The 21575-nt window shown below is 32.9% G+C and overlaps 1 protein-coding gene across 1 annotated transcript in view; it reads left to right on the forward strand.

The window, feature by feature from the left end:
• Positions 1–17051, forward strand: part of LOC107475814 (probable disease resistance protein At4g27220) — a 19899-nt gene extending 2848 nt beyond the window's left edge. The window contains exons 2-5 of the mRNA XM_021136548.2: positions 12828–13844; positions 13901–15807; positions 15888–16136; positions 16218–17051. Coding sequence (XP_020992207.2) covers positions 12860–13844; positions 13901–15807; positions 15888–16136; positions 16218–17051 — 3975 coding nt within the window. The 5' untranslated portion in view covers positions 12828–12859. The remainder of the gene's footprint in view (positions 1–12827; positions 13845–13900; positions 15808–15887; positions 16137–16217) is intronic.
• Positions 17052–21575: the final 4524 nt, after the last annotated feature.

A 21575-nucleotide genomic window follows, 5' to 3' on the forward strand; every position in this document is an offset into this window, starting at 1 on the left:
AGAGATGGCACGCGAAGGAAGTCATCACGCGCCACCTAAGAAGGAGGGAGTCACGGAAGCAGCCAGAAGACGAAACTGTTCTGTGCTATCACATTGCTGCTGCTGTCATTGTTCGCCGTTGCCAATGCCGTGTTGCTTTTGCTCTGGCAACACTTCTTTCTTTTCTGTATCTTCTTCAGCTCACAAGAACAATCACAACGCCTTTGTTGGTCATTATTGTTGAAGTCGCCGAAGAAGGAGGTTGCTGGGAAGAGGGGCACGGAAGTTGCTAGAAGCGTTGAGAATTAATCGCACAAGACTCCTTGAATTTGAAGCCTTTGGAAACTTTGATTTGGAAGAGGGAACAAAATCTGAAGTTGTGAAGCAAATGATTTGTAGTTAGAGAGAGATAAAAACAGGAGAAATTCGAGAAGCTCACTCGATAAATTCGATTAAAACGTCTTTTTGTTTTAGATATTTTTGTATTAATTAAAATTTAATATATATAATCAATTAAATTATATTATTTTTATTAAAATTATATAAGATAAATTAATTTGATTATTTTTTATAAAAAAAATATCAATTTAAACCATTTCAAGGTATAATTTATTAATTTTTTGGCCAAATCAATTTATCTAATCTAATTTTAATAAATTATATGTATTAAATTTTAATTATTTAAAAATATCTTTAAAAAAAATATTTTAAACATTTTTATTTAAGTGGTTCCCAATCAAAAAAGAAGACGAGGGATGATTTGAAAAATTATAATTTTTTAATTTTAAATAATTGACAACACCACATATTTTTTCAATTTTGTTATGTCATTATTTCGATTAACTACTCTAGTATTTTTTTATTATTAATAGAAATGAGAGTAATTCATGTATGTTATTTTTATCAAATTTTAAAATTTTTTAAAAATTACTTTATCATTTGTATTTTTTGGTAAATTTTACGTAATCTATTTTGAAATAAAGAATGAATTACTCGTTATGATATATATTTAATAATTATTGAATAAAATTGATTGGCTTATTGTAATTAAGTTTAATTCTTAATTTAACCTATAATATGTAATTAATTGGTTCCATATAATTCGAACACACTTGTTTTAATTTTTTTTTTTTGGTGACTACACTTGTTTTAATTTAATATTATATTGTGTAATTTAAATTTTTTTAATTCAATTTATATAAAAGTATAATTAAAGCATCTACTTAACGTTATTTATTTTGAAATATTAATGTAATATTAACATTGCTTTTGTTTATGTGCGTATTTTACCCTTATAAAATTACTATAGAAATTTCAATTTTTTATTTTATTTTATACTGTACACCTTAATTAGTCCCAACCGTAAAATAAAAGAATTTAAAAATAAAAAACCAAAGGTATAAATTTTTTGTGATAATTCTTTCCTTTTTTTTTTTTTCAAAAATCTTTATCATTCTTCGTAAAGAACTTCTTAAGTTTCTCCCGGCCCTTTTCACTATCGTTTTTATTAAGTCTCTCTTACATAATTTGATTAGCTCCCAATATAATATAACAATAAGAAATTTTTACTAATAGTAATTTAATTTATAACCCACTTTAAATAACACAACTTAGTGCTAGTTTGAATTGACGTTTTTGAGTAAAAAATGTATTTTTTTTAAAATATAAAATATTTTTATTTAATTTAAGATCTATTTTGATATATCTTTTAAAAAAAGATTTTTATTAAAAAAATAAATTATTGCATTTTTTAAAAGCTAGCAATACCTTATTTTTAAAAAAAACAAAAGACATTTTTAATATTTAATTTTTTTTAAAAAACCTATTTAAATACGAAATAATTTTTGTCTATAAAAAAAATTGTCTTTAAAAAAATAAAAAAATAAATACTCTTTTCAAAAGTAAATTCAAATCAAATCCAACAAATTAATTTGCAGCGGTTCACATCTAAATTGTCGCTATCTTGATCATCAGCTTAGAACCATAGTTATCAGAATCAAACCAATAATCGAACCGATCAGGTCATTGGGTCATTGGGTCATTGGTTCAACCGGTGGATCACTAGTTGAACCGATTGACCTGGTCCTATGTAAATAAAAAATAAAATATAATAAAAAATTTAAAATTAAAATTTAAAATACATATTTTCACTACCATTTTAAAAGTATCTAGCTATTCTAAAATAATATGAAACAGGAAAAATAAGTATTTTGTTAATTTTACTCTATCATAAATATTTTTATTTTTTTATATTAAAATAACTATTATTTTCGAATTTTAATAATTTATTAATTAGTTTATATCTATTATACTATTATATACTACTTGATGAGGGGTTCGAACCCCAACTTCAACATTTTGAAACTCAAACGGTTCGGTCGAAACCGGTCTTACTGATTTTGACCGGTTCATTTCGAGTTTGACCAATTCGTATCGGTTCATTATCTCATCCAGTCAGATCATCGGACCGTACCGGTTTTGCTAACAATGCTTAGAAGGGATCTTTATCCGCAAAAATCAAATACTTTGCACGAACATCTTTGAAAAAATTTTGAAACTCAAACGGTTCGGTCGAACCGGTCTTACCGATTTTGACCGGTTCATTTTGAGTTTGACCAATTCGTACCGGTTCATTATCTCATCCAGTCATATCATCGGACCGTACCGGTTTTGCTAACAATGCTTAGAAGGGATATTTATCCGCAAAAATCAAATACTTTGCACGAACATCATTGCAATCACCTAGTAGCAATGACGATGAAGTGAGACAAAACATAATCTTATATTCATTAAAATTATTATCACTCAATTTTCAAATATAAAAAGTATCATTCACAATCTTCTTGCCACTATAATAATTTTGATCATGATCACCACCAACATCAACGTATAGATAAGAAAAATCATGATTAACTACCACAAGGGAGTAATATACCCTTTATTTTAAGGGTTGGATAAAATTTATCTTATTTTTACAGTTTTGTTAGAAAATTAATTAGAAGTGTAGCCAACTAGAACCAACTAATTAAAAAATAGGTCTATTATAAATTAAATAAAAAATAACTCTCACTACTCTAATTTTTCGAATTTTAAAATTAAAAATACAAAAAATTAACTTAAGTTTGGCTTATGTTGTAGTAACTTCCTAGACTTTTTCTAAATTAAAAGCCTAATAGAGTTAAAGAATACACCATAAATTTAAAAAAAGACTAAACACACGCAACAAGGATCTCCAAAATTCCATCTTTAAACTCTGTTGCCCTTGATGTCCTGAACTTCTATTTCAAAGCAATTATTTTATACTGTTAGAATATATTATAATCAATTAGTATTGATTAGAATTATTTAATATATCCGAATATTTATTATAGGATATTACGTCTTTATTATTTCGATTCTCTTAGCATCCATAAATACCATTCTATATTGTATCATTCCATACAATATTGAATATACACAAATCCTTTTTTTACTCCCCTCTCTACCTTTTTAACATGGTATCAGAGGTATATATAGTATCCTCCTTGAGGAGAATAGATTGATTTTCTTCTGGTGAAAGCACCGTACTTTTTTCATACTTTTCTTCTATGCCATTTTTATTTTCTTCTCTTTTGTCAATGCTTTGATGCTTTTCTTACCTCACCGATTAGATCATTCACTACTTACTTATTCTCATAGAGAAACCATATATTTTTTTGTCACTTTCTGATAGTTTGCCATCTCTTCGCACTTTGTCACTTTTCAGCAGTTTTCTGGCAGTTTGCCATCTTTTCAGCAGTTTTTCCGCAGTTAGCCACTCTTGCGGCAGTTCCATTTGAGTTCCCTTCCGGCAGTTTTGTCTGCGTTTCCTTCCAGCAGTTTTGCCTATGTTTTCTTCCGACAGTTTCGAATGCGCTTTCCTTATGTAGTTCCATCTTGTGGTAGTTCCGTCAGCATTTCTTTTTGGCAGTTCTGTCTACATTTCCTTGTGGCAGTTCTGTCTGCGTTTTCTTGTGGCAGTTCCGTATGCGTTTCCTTGTGGCAGTTTTGTCTACATTTGCTTGTAGCAGTTTTGTCTGCATTTCCTTCTGCCAGTTCCATCTGCGCTTTTATCCGGCAGTTCCTTTTGCATCCGTTCTATCAGTTTATGTATTTTTTTTCTTTATTTCGTTATTTTAAATAAGTTTCAAACTCAAGTTGTCACTTGAGTTTAAGAGAAGATGTTAGAATACATTAGAATCAATTAATATTGATTAGAATTATTTAGTATATCTAAATATTTATTATAGGATATTATGTCTTTATTATTTCGATTCTCTTAGCACCTATAAATACCATTCTATATTGTATCATTCCATACAATACTGAATATACACAAATCCTTTCTGTATTGTTCTCCCTTAACTTTCTAACATACACAATCAATAACTTGTTTCCCATCTTCAATTGCAGCCTTATAAATATTTGCTTCTTATTCGTCGTCCTTATACCTTTTCATTTCTCTCTTCAGTTTCTTGGACTTCTTGAAAAATCTAACATGCTGCTTCACCTTTTTTGCTAATCTAATGGGAGCTCGTCGAATCCTTCTTCGGCCGGCCTCTATGGCTCAGGAATTCTCTAGCGTCGACCCTCCAACTATGGCTACAGTGACTTGAAAACATCGTTAAATATGGAGAGCTTATTGAATTAGCGCATGATTTGGACGATTGCACGACAAAAGAGGGGGTCGTCATTAATTGGTGGCAGCGGGAGTATTTTGTGATACTTTATCTAGAAGATTCTTCAACCATTTTAGGCAAAAGACATTCCAACGCTCAAATTAATAAATAGTTTAAAGGTATAATAATTCTCTATATATAAAAAATTAAAAAATATAATTTATATAAGACATAAAAATCATAAAACTTGTCCATATAAACCTCTATCTAAACAAGGATACTAAAAAAATGTGGATAATTAGGTGTTCTTTGAGTATCAAGTGACACGGTTACATTAACAATAAAAAAATGTTACTTTAGAAAGAATTTAAATTAGCAGAGCATTCTGTTATGACCTTGGATACACTCCAATACTATCGTGCCGACACTTGGACTTATTCAATCTTTTAAACTAAGACCAAGTCAGCCTAACCCTCAATATTTAGCAAGAAAGCTAAGAACATAATATAGCACAAGAGAAATGAAGCTTTGGTGGAAAGAATACTTTATTACTCAAGTATTTGTTACAAATGCCTCCCACACTCAAACTCTAACTCTCACTCCTATTTATAGCTATCCACCTTCTCAATGGATGGTTATGATTAAATTTAATCAATGGTCCAGATTGGTCATCCAGGACCTTCACTACAAATATCTATCTGACCATATTTCTCTAAATACTTCTAGATTATTCCATACTACTCTTCATACTGCTATATACATCCACACTCTTCTAGAATACTCTATGACCTTCTAGAGTCTTCTAGAGCCTTTTAGGATATTTTGGGACCTTCTAGGACATTCTATAACGTTCTAGAACTATCTAGAACATTCTCAAACACTCTAAAAAAAATATACAAACACCGTTAAATCTAACCTTCTAAATTTTACCATGACATTCTCTCCCACCTATTATGCAGACGTTCTTATCGCGTTCTGTTCATGATAGCACTCTAGGTGTTATTAGAATTGTCACAGATCTTTACGAGCTTCCCAACTAGCCTCTGTTATTGGGAGTCCTTTCCACTTGATCGAATATTGGATACTTGGTAGTACTCCTCTTCATTGCACAACCCGATAAGCTAGGATCTCCTCGATCTCTTTGTCAAATAATCTAATTACCACAGGTGGAGCTCGCTTCAAGTCACCTCTGCTCAGTTCATCTTGATCTTCATGATATGGTTTAAGCGTACTCACTTGAAAGATTGGATGAATCTTCATAGAGGGAGGGAGTTGTACTTTGTAAGAAACCTTTCCAACATGCCCAATGATCTCAAATGGCCATTTGTATTTGCAAATTAAGCCCTTATGAACCTTACGAAAGGCTTTGAATTGTTGTGAAAGAAGTTTAATCATTACCTTGTCTCCCACTTGATAGCAGCTTGCATGCCCCCCTCCTCTTATTTGCCCATTTATTCATCCTCTTTGCAGCTTTGTCGAGGTAAGAACGAGTGACTTCCGCTTATTCTTCACATGACTTAATCATATGATAAGCTTTAGGGCTGTTTCTTGAGTAAGAGGAAGAAAGAGAGTGTGGTGTAAGCGGACGTTGTCCAGTTACAATCTCGAATGGGCTCTTTCCTGTGGACTCACTCCTTTGCAGATTGTATGAGAATTGAGCAATGTCTAGGAACAACTCGAGTAAGGTATTCACTCTCTCAGTTTGTCCATTAGTTTGAGTATGAAAACTTGTTGAGAAATGAAGCTCCGATCCAAGTAGTTTGAATAACTCTGTCTATAATCATCCTATGAAGCATAGGTCTCGATCACTATTGATGCTCTTAGGTAATCCCAATACTTCATCACATTCTTGAAGAATAATTTTGCTGCTTTCTTTGCAGTACAATCAGTAAGGGCAGGTATAAATGTAGCAAACTTTGAAAATCGATCTACTACTATGAGAATAGATCCAAACCCCTCGGACTTCGGTAAGGCAGAGATGAAATCCAAAGACACACTTTTTCACGGTCGCTCTGGCGGAGGCAGAGGTTCCAACAACCCACTTGGTGTCTTATTTTCAATCTTATCTTGTTGAAACACGAGATAAGTCTTCACATAGCTCTCTACTTCATCTCTCATTTGGGACCAATAATAGGAAGATTCAATGAGTGCCAGGGTCCTTCAATAACCTTGGTGACTAGCCCACTTGGTGTCGTAGCATTCTCTCACCAAATTTCTTCTTAGATTCTCCCACTTAAGGATGTATAGTCTTTTTCCTTTGGTGTAGAGGAGGTCATCTTCTAGCCAAAATCTTTTGGTCTTACCTTCTCTAGCCAACTCCACCAACTTATTGGCTAATAGATCATAATGCAATCCTTCCATGATGATGCTTATAATATCTCCTTCGACCATAGAAAGGGCTTCCAACTCAAATGCCTTCAATGGATGGATGAATCCAGCATCTAGTAGATCCTTGAGTTGCTTCTTCAGCTCTTCAAGTTTTGGTGGTGTCATCCTGTATGGTGCTGAGACAGGCGACTTCGTTTCTAACTCCAATTCAATTTTGTGGTCCACCTTCCTCTTAGGTGGTAGTTGCTTTGGTAGTTGTTTTGGTTCCAACAATTCACTTGGTTTTTTATTTTTAATCTTATCTTGTTGGCAGATAAGACAAGTCTTCTCATAGCTTTTCACTTCATCCTTTATCTAGGAGCAATAATAGAAAGATTCAATGAGTTCTAAGGTCCTTCATTAGTCTTGAGTACTAGTCCACTTGGTATCGTGGCATTCTTTTACTAATTTTCTCCTTAGATTTTTACATTTAGGAACGTATAGTTATCTTTCTTTGGTGTATAGAACTGCATCCTTTAGCCAAAATCTTTTGATCTTACATTCTCTAACTAACTCCACCAATTTCATAGCTAATAGTGGGTTATGATGCAACCCATTCTTGATGATATGCACAGTATCTCTTTCAACTATGGAAATGATTGCCAACTCAATTTTGCAGTTCATGCATTTGCTACCATATTCGTCTTTTATGCTTTGTACTCAAATTTGAAATCAAACTCATCTTAGAAATCTTGCCACCTATCTTGATTGGAATTAAATTCTTCTGAATTCGGAAATAGCTTGTAATCTAAGCAAATAATGGCGCCAAGTTTTCAAACAACGTACCACCGCAGTAATCTCCTTTTCTTGGAAGTGTATATTCTCTCTGTATCATTCAACTTGTGACTCTCAAAGGTAATAGGATGTCCTTCTTGCATTAGAATCCCTCTAATAGCATAGTCAGAATCATTAGTGTAAACTTCAATCATCCTTGAGTAGTCAAACAATGCTAGTATTGGTCCTTCTATGACAACAACCTTTAACTCATCAAAGACCTTTTGGCACTCCTTTAACCATTTTCAAGATTAATTTTTCTTAAGAAGATTAGTTAATGGTGCAATCTTGACGGGGTATCCCTTGATAAACCTCTTATAATAGTTAGCCAACCCAAGAAATGATCTTAATTCATACACCTTGTTTGGTAGCTTCATTATTTGATAGCTTTCATTTTTTCTTGATCCATGTGGAGAGTTCCTTCTTTTATGATGTGTCCCAAGAAGTGGACCTCATCCTTTGAAAAGTACCACTTTTTTTCACATATAGGTTATTCTCTCGCAAGATATAAAACACAATTCGTAAGTGTTCTACATGTTCCTTCAAGATATTGCTATAGATAATAATGTCATCTAAGTATAAGTATTCTACATGTTCCTTCAAGATATTGCTATAGACAATAATGTCATATAAGTATACCACTACAAACAGATCAAGGTAAAGTCGTAAGCTCTCGTTCATCAAGGTATATAGGGTTGTAGGAGCATTAGCTAAGACAAAGACATCACTAATCACTCATACGATCCATACCTCATGAGTTACCTGGTCTTAAACTTATCAATATTAGCAATTCTCACTTGGTGATATCCTGAGCTCAAATCTAACTTTGAGAACTACTTGGCTCTACCAAGTTGATCAAATAAATCAACTATCAAAGGAATATGATATTTGTTCTTGATGGATACCTTATTAAGTGCTCAATAATTGATGCATAGTCTCCATGAACCATCATGCTTCTCTTAGAACAAGACTAGTATCCCATAGGATGCTTCCCTTGGAACAAGACTAGTATCCCATAGGGTGCCTTAGATGGACGAATGAATCTAGCATTTAGTAGATCCTTGAGTTGATTCTTTAACTCCTCAGGTTTTAGGGGTGCCATCTTGTAGGGTACAGAGGCAGAAGGCTTTACTTCTGACTCCAATTCAATCTTATTATCCACTTTTCTCCTAAGTGGTAGTTGTTATGGGAACTCAGAGGAATCACATCCTTATTTTCTTCACCGACTTTCTTGATTTTAGGAGAAAACATCTTCTCCTTCGAATATTGATTTCTCTTGGAATAAAGTCAAATATGTCATCTCTCTCTTATTGAACTTTTTTTTTTGAGTTACATAGCAAAAAACATTAGTGGTTTTCTAGCTTTAGAGATTGTGGGGACCATGCATGAAAACTCTTTCTCTATGACGCATACGATACTATCTTGAAATCATCCATGGATATTACTGAGAAATCTACAAGATCTTTCTAAAAACCAAGAGTCATTATTTCAACCCCTTTTTCTACTCCGTTAAAATGTTTATCTTTGGTATTCACGGGTTTAAGCCAGCCATTCTTTTTTGTGATCTTTAACCCAAGCCTCTTTGCTTCATCAGGTATGATGAAGTTATGTGTAGTACCAGTGTCGATCATAGCCATGACGAGTTTTTCATTTATAAAGGCCTTGACATATATAAAGTCATTATTTTCTACAGGGAATACCTCCTTGCCCTACACAACATTCATGAGTTAGATAGATCCAATACATTTGGTCATTTATGATTGAACCTCTTGTTCTTCATGGATAGATTCCAGAGTCCCTACCTTAGAATAATCTTTCATTTAGTGTGATCCCTTGCATATGAAATATTCTCCTTTGGGCACGAAAGCTTTCTTCTTTTTCTTGTACTATTTCTTTGAAGAATACTTTCATTTTTTCTTGGTTAAGAAACTCTTCTTTTTGTCTTCCACACCTTTAGTAGAATTAGACTTGGAAGAAGACTTTGTCTCCCCGATAATACTTGGTGAGTGATTTGGCCACAATGATAGCCTCATCAACATCCTTAACATTTCTTCTTTGTAATGCTTGCTTTGCCCAACGTTGGAGCCCATCAATAAAGAAGAACAATGCATCCTCTGATGCTAAGTTAGAAATTTGAAGCATGAGAGTAGTGAACTCCTTTAAGTAGTCACTAATCGTGCTCTTATGCTTCAACTCCCTCAACTTCTTCCTTGTTTCATAGACCACATTCTTATGAAATAATTATCTTTTTAACTCTCTTTTAAAAATTTTTTATGTGGTTATGTTGCAAGTTTCCTTCTCTGTATCCACTTATTACTTTCTCCTCCACCATAAAGTAGCATTGTCAGAAAGGTAGAGAGCTACAATACATAGCTTTGCCGGTTCTTCGACTACCTATTGTCCTTCGAAATACTTCTCCATTTACCATAGGAAGTTCTCTACCTCTCAAGTGTCCCTTATGCCCTTGAACTCCTTTGGGTTTGGAAGATCAATATTTGTCATCTTCCTTATAATGTTTGGTCAAAATTTTGCCTCTTCAAACCAAACTCGAGCTCCCTCGAATAACTTTAAAGTATTCTCAAAGTTTTTTCCCTATTTGGAGCATGTTTTCTTTGAAAGCATCGGATTCTTTCAACATACGAGCCTCGAGTGTCTCCTTGTCATGTTCTATTCTTTGGAAGTGCACATCCATAAATGATAGAATTCTCGAACAAAAAAACTCTCTTTTCTAAGAAGATAGAGTCCTTACCTCTAGGATCACTTGAAGAACGAACCTTTTTATTTATCCATTGAGAAGGAATAACATTTGTTTTTCTTTGAGTTTCAACCTGCTCTATGGTCACACAAAAATCCATATCCACGAACTACTTGTGCTTCCTCTCGAACCTTACTCTGATACCAAATTGTTACGAGTTTAGACACACTCTAACACTAGCTTGCCGACACTTAGACTCATTCAACCTCTTAAGCTAACCCTCAATATTTAGCAAGAAAGCTAAGAATATAAGAGAATACAAGAGAAAAAAATTCCAATGAAAAGAACACTTTTTACTAACACAAGTGCTTGTCACAAATGGCCTACACACCAAAACACTAACTCTCATATTTATTTATAGCCATTCACCTTCTCAATAGATGGTTAGGATTAAGTCTAATTAACGATCTAAATCGAATATCCAGAACCTTCATTATAGATATCTAACTTACCACATTTCTATAAACTCTTCTAGATTCTTTTAAATTACTCTTCATACTTCTATATATATCTACACTATTTTAAAATACTTTATGATTTTTCAGAGTCTTCTAAATTATTTTAGGTCTTCTGAGACCTTTTTGATTATTCTAGAAACTTTTAAAACTATTGAAAATATTCTCAAATATTTTAAAATATTATATAAATATGATTAAATATAACATTCTAAAATTTATTGTGACATATTTCTAACAAAAAATAAAATTATTTAACAATTAATTTTTTTTGTCAAAATTTTATGTCTCTTGAATTTTTCATTTTCAATTTTTGAAATTATTTTTATTTGCACTCAAATCTTTTAAATTTAATTTTAGTAGTTCTCTTTAATAAATAGTTAGAGAAAAAGCATATGACTGTGATTTGTGATACTTTGACTTTATCTAGCATACTTCTTCTGATTTATAGTAATTATTCTATATATAATTTCTGATCAAATAAGTTTTTGATTCCATAAAATATCTATTTTTAGTTTTAGTCTTTGTATATCTTTTAATTCAATAAGATTTAAAAATTGTCTATTTTATTAGCTTCACCATATTAATTAGTTTGCTTCCTTAATACTAACGTAGTAAATTAAATTTTGGTATGTTAATTTATCATCCTAGTTTTTAGCCTTAACATTTAATGAAAGAAATTAGTATCAAAGGACTAAATTAAGTAAATTTTAAATTTTGCCGGATTGAATCAATTTTTTTATAAGAATAAAAATGATATTTTGTATGACTTTAAAACTCATTTAAACATATATTTTTTAAAGTTGTAAATTTTCTGTTCTAAAATATCTAGCTATTATTAATTGCTTCTCTATTTTTAAGTTTTTTACTTTTACCCTTAATAATAATGTAATTTTAAGAAAAATAGCATAATTGTATTTCTTATGAGTATAATTCTGTCTGCTCGTATAAACTTTTTTCATTACCAAAATGATTTCCTTTTGTTTCTTCAATATATGTGAAATTTTATTGTGGAACAATTATCGTGAACTAAAAGGAAAATGTTATTTGTACATTAAAATTAGTTATTAAAATCCGGCACTAATATATTTATGTATAAATATATGTGTGGTTTAATTTATTTTTATGTGTATTTATATTCCAACATATATTTTATACTAGTGACTGACTTTGGTGGCTGATTTTGATATACACATAGCATAACTCTTAAAAGTAATGTATCAATATATCCATATAAACATCTAAACAAGGATACTAAAAGAACATGAAAAATTAGGTGCTCTTTGAGTATCAAGTGACATTGTTACGTTCACAAACAATACAGAAAATGTTACTTTAGAAAGGGTTTAAATTAGTATCTTAAAAGTGATTATCTTAATAATTCAGTCTCTCTTTGTAAGATATTTAGATGAAAAATATTAAAATATTTGTCTAAAATAATTTAAAATTACTATTTCGTATTTATTGATTAATGTAAAAATAATTAAATAATATTAAATATAATAAATATATATAATTATGCATGTTACATGTATAGAATTATAAATATTAAGTTAAACAAAATAGCTTTGGGTCATTATCTTCTACTATTATCATTTAGATATAGCAAACTAATTTTTAGTTAATCAACACTAATCAATTTTAACATTTAGAATTCATAATTAAGGATTTATGATTTAAGATATAAAATGTAAGAATTTTAAAAACATAGGGCAATATTAGCAAAAAATAAAAAATAAAAGAAGTTGATTTCCTGGCATTGCTTTATTTGTTAATAACTTAATATCCGTCTCCATGTTATCGCGTTTTTAATTTCTGTATTCTTTCTTCATGTTAGTTTGTTTCCATGTTATTCAACAGAATGGAGATATATTTTTAGAAAATCCAGAAGAATGGCGGACCTACCGTTTAAACCGGTAGAGAAAGTTATTGACATAGTATTGGAAGCGAGTATTCGGCAACTTGATTATATAATCAATTACAAAGACCATGAACAGGGTTTAAAACAACACATTGCGACTCTTGAAAGTAATAAGAAAACGGTGGATGAGCGAGTTCCAGTTGCAAAAGACAATGCAGAAGAAATCACGCCAGCCGCTCAAGATTGGCTCAAGAGGGTGGAGAGAAAGATGGAAGAAAGTAAGGAGTTTCACGATGACAAAATGCTGGATTCCAAGACAAGTTGCTTTAGCGGGGGGTGCTCTTTCTTGTGGAACAGGCGTCAACTTGGCAGAAAAGCAAAGAAGATATTGGCACCCACAATCAAGCAGCTAAATCAGGAAACACCCGACATTCTTGCAAATATTTCACATCCACCAGCTCCAACGTTTGCGGATAGCAATCCACTTGATGGTGACTATCTTGAATTCGAATCAAGGAAGGGTATAATTGAGAAAATCCTGGAGCAACTAAAAGATCCCACGGTGAGAATGGTTGGACTGCATGGGCCTAGTGGTGTGGGCAAGACCTCTCTCGTCAAACAAATTGCAAAGCAGGCTGGCGACAGCAAATTGTTTGATAAGGTGGTCATGGCAATCGTGAAGAAAGATCCAGACCTTCTAAAGGTTCAGCAAGATATCGCTGACGGTTTAAGATTAACTTTTGGAAATATAGGTGAGAATGGGAGAGCAACACTTCTGAGGAAGAGGCTGAAACAGGAGAATACCTTTGTGATCTTAGATGACCTTTGGGATGAACTGGACTTGAATAAGATTGGGATTCCATTTCATGATGACGATGTCGTTTCAAGCCACGTGCCTAGCAGCAAAAAGGAAGAGAAAGAGCAAACGGCAAGTGAAAATTCTCCTGGCAGTTCTGGCACCAGCAAGCGGGGATGCAAAATTTTGGTCACCTCAAGATATAAAGAAGTGTTGCTCGGTAAGATGAATGTTAAAGAAAAATTAATTTCCTATGTCCCGAAGTTAGATGAAAAGGATACTCTGACATTGTCAAGAAGGTGGTTGAAATGTCAAATGAAATTCCCAAGTTCAAGCCAGAAACCCTTCATAATTATTGTGCTGGGTTACCAATGGCAGTTATTATAGTTGGAAGGTGGTTAATGAAGAAGAACAAGCTAGAGTGGGAAGGCGAACTAGAAAGACTCAAAAACCAACAAGGATCAAATGAGGTGCACAGGTACATGGAGAGTTCTGTGAAGATGGGTTATGATCATCTAGAAAGCGAGGAGCTCAAGTCCATTTTCCTAGTGTGTGCTCAAATGTATCATCAGTCATTAATTGTTGACTTGGTGAAGTACTGTTATGGTTTGGGCATACTTAATGATGTCCATACACTGACGGGTGCCCGCCAGAGCATATCCAAGTCAATCCAGATACTAAAAGATTCAGGCTTGTTGGATAGTACTTCCAACGATAATTTCAATATGCATGATATAGTTCGAGATGCTGCTCTATCTATAGCATGCAAGAATCAGAATGTATTTACCTTGAGAAATAAAACACTGGATGTCTGGCCTCACAAGGAACAACTTGAGAGGTACTCTGCAATTTATCTACACAAGTGCCATATTGTGGATGGGCTCCCAGAACGTGTTAACTGTCCTCGTCTTACATTCTTTTATATTGACTGTGATGGTTCAACTTTGAAAATACCTGATACCTTTTTTGAAGGAATGGAAGAACTCAGAATTTTAGTATTGTCCGGAATTCATTTGCAGAGTCTGCCGTCTTCAATCAAATGCTTACCAAACCTCAGAATGCTTTGCTTGGAGAAATGCACTCTAGGTGACTTATCCATTTTAAATCATTTGAGAAAGTTGAGGATTCTTAGCCTTTCAGGATCTAGAATTGAATATTGGCCAACAGATTTGGATGGCTTAAGCAAGTTACAGTTTCTAGATATTAGCAATTGTTTTATAAGCAGCTCCACTAGGTCTCTATCTTTATCGAGCTTCCCTAATTTGGAAGAATTATATATAGAAAATAGCTTGAATAAAATGGAGGTGGAAGGACAGATAAATCACAGTCAAATTTCAGCTCTTTCTGAGTTGAAACATCTGCATCAGTTGAATACTTTAGATGTCTACATTCCTAGTGCTGAACTTTTGCCGGCAGACTTGTTCTTTCACGAGTTGAATGATTACAAGATTGTGATTGGAGACTTTGAGACAATTTCAATCGGAGATTTCAAGATGCCCAAAAAGTATGAAGCTTCAAGATCTTTGGCCCTGCAGCTAGAACCTAGCATGGATATTCACTCCCTCAAAGGAGTCAAATTGCTATTCAAAGGAGTGGTGAATTTCCTTTTGGGAGAGCTACATGGGGTTCAAAATGTATTTTATGAGCTGAATCTGAATGGATTTCCAGATCTGAAACACTTTTCCATCGTAAATAACAATGACATTGAATACATTGTGAATTCAATGGAGTTGTCACAACCTCATGATGCTTTTCCCAGTTTAGAGTTCCTCAGCCTGTTCAACCTAAAGAACATAAAGAAGATATGTTGCAGTCCTATTACAAATTCCTCATTCTCTAGACTAAAGATAATCAAATTGAAGATGTGCCCCCAATTGAAGAGCATATTCTTCTTTTACATTGTTGAATTTCTTACTAGTCTAGAAACAATTGATGTCTCTGAATGTGATTCTCTACAAGCAGTTATTAGTAAAGAAGAAGGATCCAACAAGGTTGTGCTTCATAAGTTATGCTCTTTGACATTACAGAAATTACCATCCTTTGTCAGTTTTTACAACAATTCAGACAGGCCTTTGGAACCGGAATCTATGGAAAAGCAAGCAAGAATCATTGACGACATAGGAATTGTCCCAGCAGAGGATGAGCAGAGTTCCACAACTTCCTTTTCTCTTTTTGATGAAAATGTATGCTCCTCAAGTTTAAAATAACCTGTATTTAACATTTTTATATTATAGAAGTTATTTTTTTGTATGTTTTCTTGCAGGTAGAAATTCCAAAGTTAGAGAGCTTGAAGTTGTTCTCAATCAAGATCCACAGCATATGGAGCGATCGAATTTCAAATGATTGGTTTCAGAACTTGATAAAATTAACGTTGGAAAACTGTAACTTGACATATTTATGCTCATTGTCTATGGCTCGCAGTCTCAATAAGCTAAAAAGCATCTCCATAATTAAGTGTTCACTAATGGAGAAGTTATTCATCAGCGAAGAAAATAACAATGAGTATTCGAAGGTACGTAGGATTGTAAAGTTTGTAATAGATTTTCTATGTTTTATGTATATTATATAATTGTATTATTTTGCATCAAAACAGGATTGTATCTTTCCTAAATTGGAGGAAATCCAATTGAGTGGAATGGAGATGTTAAAAGAAATATGGCCATGTGAAGATGAAGTAAGGGCAGATTCATTTTCTAGTCTCATTTCTGTTGATATTAGCCAATGCAATAAGATTGACAAGATTTTTCCTAGTCACATGAAATGTTGTTATTTGAGTTTGAAAACCTTAAAGGTTTCTTCATGTGAGTGGGTGGAATTCATTTTCAAAAGTAGACTTCCTTCGCAACAAAGTGGCACAAATAAATCTGCATTATTAGAGGTTATTGATTTGCATGATCTCCCTTATCTAAAGCAAGTATGGAGTGAAGATCCAAAAGGAGTGGTTAACTTCACAAATCTGCAGAGCATAAAGATTTCTTTTTGTAATACATTGAGCTATGTGTTGCCAGCTTCTATTGCCAAGGATCTTGGAAAACTAGAAAGCTTTTCGATATACTCATGTCGTAATTTGGAGGAAATCATTGCGTGCGATGGAGGATCAGAAACAAGCAATGAACCACCATTGATGTTTCCTGAAGTAGTCTCCATGTCATTTAGGAAGTTACCAAGCATCCGATGTTTGTACAAAGGGAGACATATTGTAGAGTGTCCAAAATTGAAGCAACTGACAATGATTGAGTGTCCAAATCTGAAAATATGCAAAACAGAAAGTGCCAATGAAGAAGAAGGAGCATCCTTATCGGCTGAAAAGGTAAAAGTGCTTACCAAAACCTTTAACATTATTGTATTCTATAGTCTATATCCACCACATCATGGTCATGACCTCATAGACATCAAGCATAAATTGATGGAGAAATTATTACTATAAGTACACTGCTTAATAAGAATAAATATTCCTGTAAAAAAAAAAAAACAAGAATTAATATTGATAAATATAAAAAGATATTTGCTAATGACACTTGTTTTCAATATAAAACTCAAATAATTTTATGAAATAGTAAATTTTATATTATTAAAAATTTCTAACAATATAATTTTTTAATGGCTCTGGCTTTAATTTCTTTGGTTCTGTTATTTTACTAACTACACTATACCCTTTCTTAATTTTACCTTCTCTTTTTTTTTTATGTAAAATTGTAAATGAACAAATAAAAAGAATCGCAATATTGAATAAAATTTTAAGTCGGCAAAAGCAGTCTAATTTTATAAAATATAAATTCATGTGTGTATTCAAACAAACAAAGATAATGTGTGCATCAAAATCAAAGTCATGATAGACACTTGCATTCTTTTTTATTTCTAATAGAAATATATCCGTAATTTCAAAATAATAGCTTTCCAGATCTCAGTTGCCTCGTACCATAAATTATGCAGTTGATCTAAACTATTTATCAATCAGTAAATTTTTTTTCTTATTCTAATTTTAAATAAAGTATCTATTAATCATATTTTTTTCTTGTTCTAGTTTTAGCTAAACTATCGTTCAATTATATATTATGCCTATTTTATTAAGGCGGTATCATTGTTTTAAACTGTTAATAGTCTTCCATATAGCTGCGATTGGTGTTTGATAGTCACTTGTTAGATTGAAGAAGTAGAAAAATATAGGAAATAAGAAGATTTAAGTATCTGATCGAAGTATTGTTTATTATTTAAGAAGTATGATCATTGTTTTTAAATTATTTTGATACAGATATCCTTTTTATAAAATATAATTTTATTTTAAAGTTAAAGGAAAAGTATATGGAACAGCCAACGAGTAATAGTTCAAATGACATAGTCTCCCCATACTTAATCTGCACTATTTTATCTTCTCAAAAAATCAGCAACAAAGTCAGGAATGTTTGACACGCAGGCCTATTACCACAGCATTTCGTTCCGAAAACCGAATAGAACTCACCTGTTCAGCCACCATGATCTAGACAAAGCCACCAAAGGTTTTGAAGAAGGACAGAAGCTTATGAGTGGAGCAGCCGGGTCGATTTTTGCTGGAGTTCTGGGCGATGGATCCCATATAGCAGTTCAGAAGTTAAAATGTGAGAATGAGAAGGACATAATCCAAGTTGTATCATAAATTGAGATTCTACCAAACATTGTGCATAGGAACATGGCTTGTGTTCTTGGAATATTAGGTACCGTTTTGATGATTAAAGAGACTGCAAATTATACATTTGATCTTAGCCATAAGGAATCTTTGAACAATTACAAAAATATAAAAAAAAAGATTCATTTAATATGAAAAAAAAATCTTAATACTTAACAAAAAAAATATCCAGTTATATTTTAGCAAAAATAATTAAATATATATAAAATTTAAAAAAAATTATGAAATTCTTAAAGAAATAGGAACATTCACATTTGTAATACAAAAAAATTCAAAAAATATATAAAAGAACATCCATTTAGTATGAAAAAGAAACATTCTAGTATTTAGCAGAAGAAACATCCATATATATTAATTTGTAGAAATTTTGGATTCACCCAAAGATATTTAGCTGATTTTTGGCTAATACCATTTTGGTTCCCTAGCATTGCTCTAATAATGTATATTCAAAATTTTTTTATGTTTAGCTATGTTACATGTACACCAAAATCAACCATCAGGATAAAATACATGCTGAAATACAAATATATATTAAAAATAAATTAAATCACACATGTATTTAACACAAATATATTGATGATTGTTTTTAGTGTACAAATAACATTTTTGTTACAAAAATATTATATCGGATAATTTGTTGTAATAAAAATATTGTTTTTATAATAATGAGGGCCAATGAAGCACAAACCCTGAAACCCTTGTTATAGTGTACATCAGTGTATGGTTTGCTTTGACATAAAAACAAGCCATAACACAAAGGACAACAAAATGTTATGTATGCACACAAAATCCCCCTTTCAAAGATTAGAATAGACATACATATACTTTTCGAAAAGAAGTTCCAAACCAGCATTTTAGGTGGCAGCACGCTTAGTTGCAATCGATCTAAACAACTCACTTGCAAATCAGTAGTTTTTCTTCGATAGGTGTAATTGGAGTTTTTTTGATAATGAGTTTTATAAATTGATGTATATAGGTAACGTCCAAGTTGGAACATCTGAGTATTGACTCTAAAGGAGTAGAGTGGTTAATGAGCAACACACGCAAGTACCGCTTTACCTCTTTGAAACAACTTCACTTGGAGAAATGGCAGAGCTATCATGACCAGACTCTATACTGCTTCCTCCACACCATTCCTAATCTACAAATCTTGTACTTGAATGATGATTCTAACATTAGAGAGTTCGTGCCAAGTGGAAGCACCGCACCGAAGCAAAGATTGGGAACGGTATTACTCCTTAAGGAATTAACTTTGAATGCACGGAATATGGAGGATATTGGATTTGAAAGAGATCATGCTCTTCAGAGATCACTGCAGCGCCTGAAATTAGATTTCTGCTTCGGATTGAGGAGGTTTGCACATTCCTCGGTGTCCTTCACTCACTTGACATACTTGCAAGTATCTTTTTGTGATGAATTGAAAACTCTAATGACATGCTCAACAGCAAAGAGCTTGGTTCAACTGACCACCTTGAAGGTAGAGTATTGTGATCAATTAAATGAAATAGTTACCAAGGATGAGCAGGAAAATGACGAGGGGATTAAAATTGTCTTTGCCAAGTTGATAAATATAGAACTTAAAGACCTAACCAACCTCACAAGTTTCTGTAGCAACTGGAATTGTGAGTTTTCGGTGCCATTGTTGGAAAAATTAATTCTGAGAGAATGTCCCAAGATGAAAACGTTTACCACAAAGCACATAACAGCGCCCAAGCTACAAAGCGTACTTGTCAGTGAAAGATATGGTGAGGAAGAGAAAGGGTATTGGAAAGGAGACCTGAATGCCACCCTTCAAATGGTGTTTACGGATAAGGTACTCCGTGCTCCCTCATTTATACAGTTATTAATTAAATTGTATAACCTTTTAATTTTAATCCAAAATACATATTGTAATTTACTGTATAACATCTTTTTTTTTTCGTTAAGTTATCTTAAGTTTTTTGTCAAAGAACTTCATATATTCTGATTCTTTGCTAAAATATTGGATTCTTATGTCCAAAATAAATAACTTAACAAAAGTTTGAATATATATATATATGTATTGTATTAAATATATAATTATCTTTTATAACTAGGGAGCCACTCAGATAAAGACGCTAAAAACGTCTTTTTATAAAGATATTTTTTAATAATTAAAATTTAACACATATAATCGATTTAATCGTATTATTTTTGTCAAAATTAGGTTAGACAAATTGATCTGACCGAAAAATGGGTCATTGCAAAAAGAGCACCTCGTGAGAAAATTTACAAGCTTCCCACAAAACCTTCAACTCGCTCCCAAGACCGAACATTCACTCCATCTCCTTCACCTCCTACCTCACTTCCTCGGTGTGATCCCATGGCTCGAACCAAAAATCCTTCTAGGGTTACACCCTCAGCCAAGCAGACACCACCGCCGAAGGAGCTTCCATCCAAGCCTGGTTCATCAAAGCCGAGTTTCTCAAAAGGGAAAAGACCTGCAACGCCTGAACCTGCCTCTGAGACCCCTCAACCCAAGTCGAGGTCTGTTTCATTGTGCTCTCAGAGAGTGAAACAGCCCAAAGGACCTACTCGATCTGAGAGGGTGGTCTTAGATGATGAAGATGATAACTTTGTCGTTGAGGAATCTCCTCTTCCTTCCACCGATGGTACTTCCATCTCTACTGGCGAGAAATCTACTCTACTGAATGTAGTCAAGGATGTTGTTCAAGAGTTTGTCTCTCAATCCAATCACATGATTGCCATGAACAAGGAGCAAAGAAAGCTAGCAAGCAAGCATGAAAATTTTCTAAGAAAATCAAGGGATAGCGTGGCTGTGTTCATGACTTTCATTGATAATCTTCAAAAGAATGAAGACCCTGCCACTGATGTTGAAGAGGAAGCTGATTCGGAGGGGAATGGTTCTGATGCCTAGTTTTGTCTCATGAAACTGCTATTGCTGCTCTCATTTTATCTCATGAATTCTGTTTCTTTTGTTACTGTTGAACTTGTTTATCGTTATCTTGGATAACTGTAAAAACTCTGAATACTGCTGCACTTTTGGTAGTTTAGTTAGTACCTTGAACTGTGCTCTAACTCTTTCTTGTAGGATTTAGGGGGGTGTTTTTGTTGATCTTTCTTATTATCTGCCCTTGACGACAAAAGGGGAAGTAATAGGTGCTGATTTAATAGGTGCTGATTAAATTGATGCTTAATTTTGCTGCTAATATTAACTTGATGTTGGGCTGATTTTGTGGCTGTTTGTTTAAACTCCCTTAGTCAAGATACTTGTGTGTAGATCTTTTGTGTTCTCTATAAGTAAAATGG

Source organism: Arachis duranensis, chromosome 2 (assembly GCF_000817695.3).
Source record: "Arachis duranensis cultivar V14167 chromosome 2, aradu.V14167.gnm2.J7QH, whole genome shotgun sequence".
In the NCBI taxonomy this organism is placed as follows: domain Eukaryota; kingdom Viridiplantae; phylum Streptophyta; class Magnoliopsida; order Fabales; family Fabaceae; genus Arachis; species Arachis duranensis.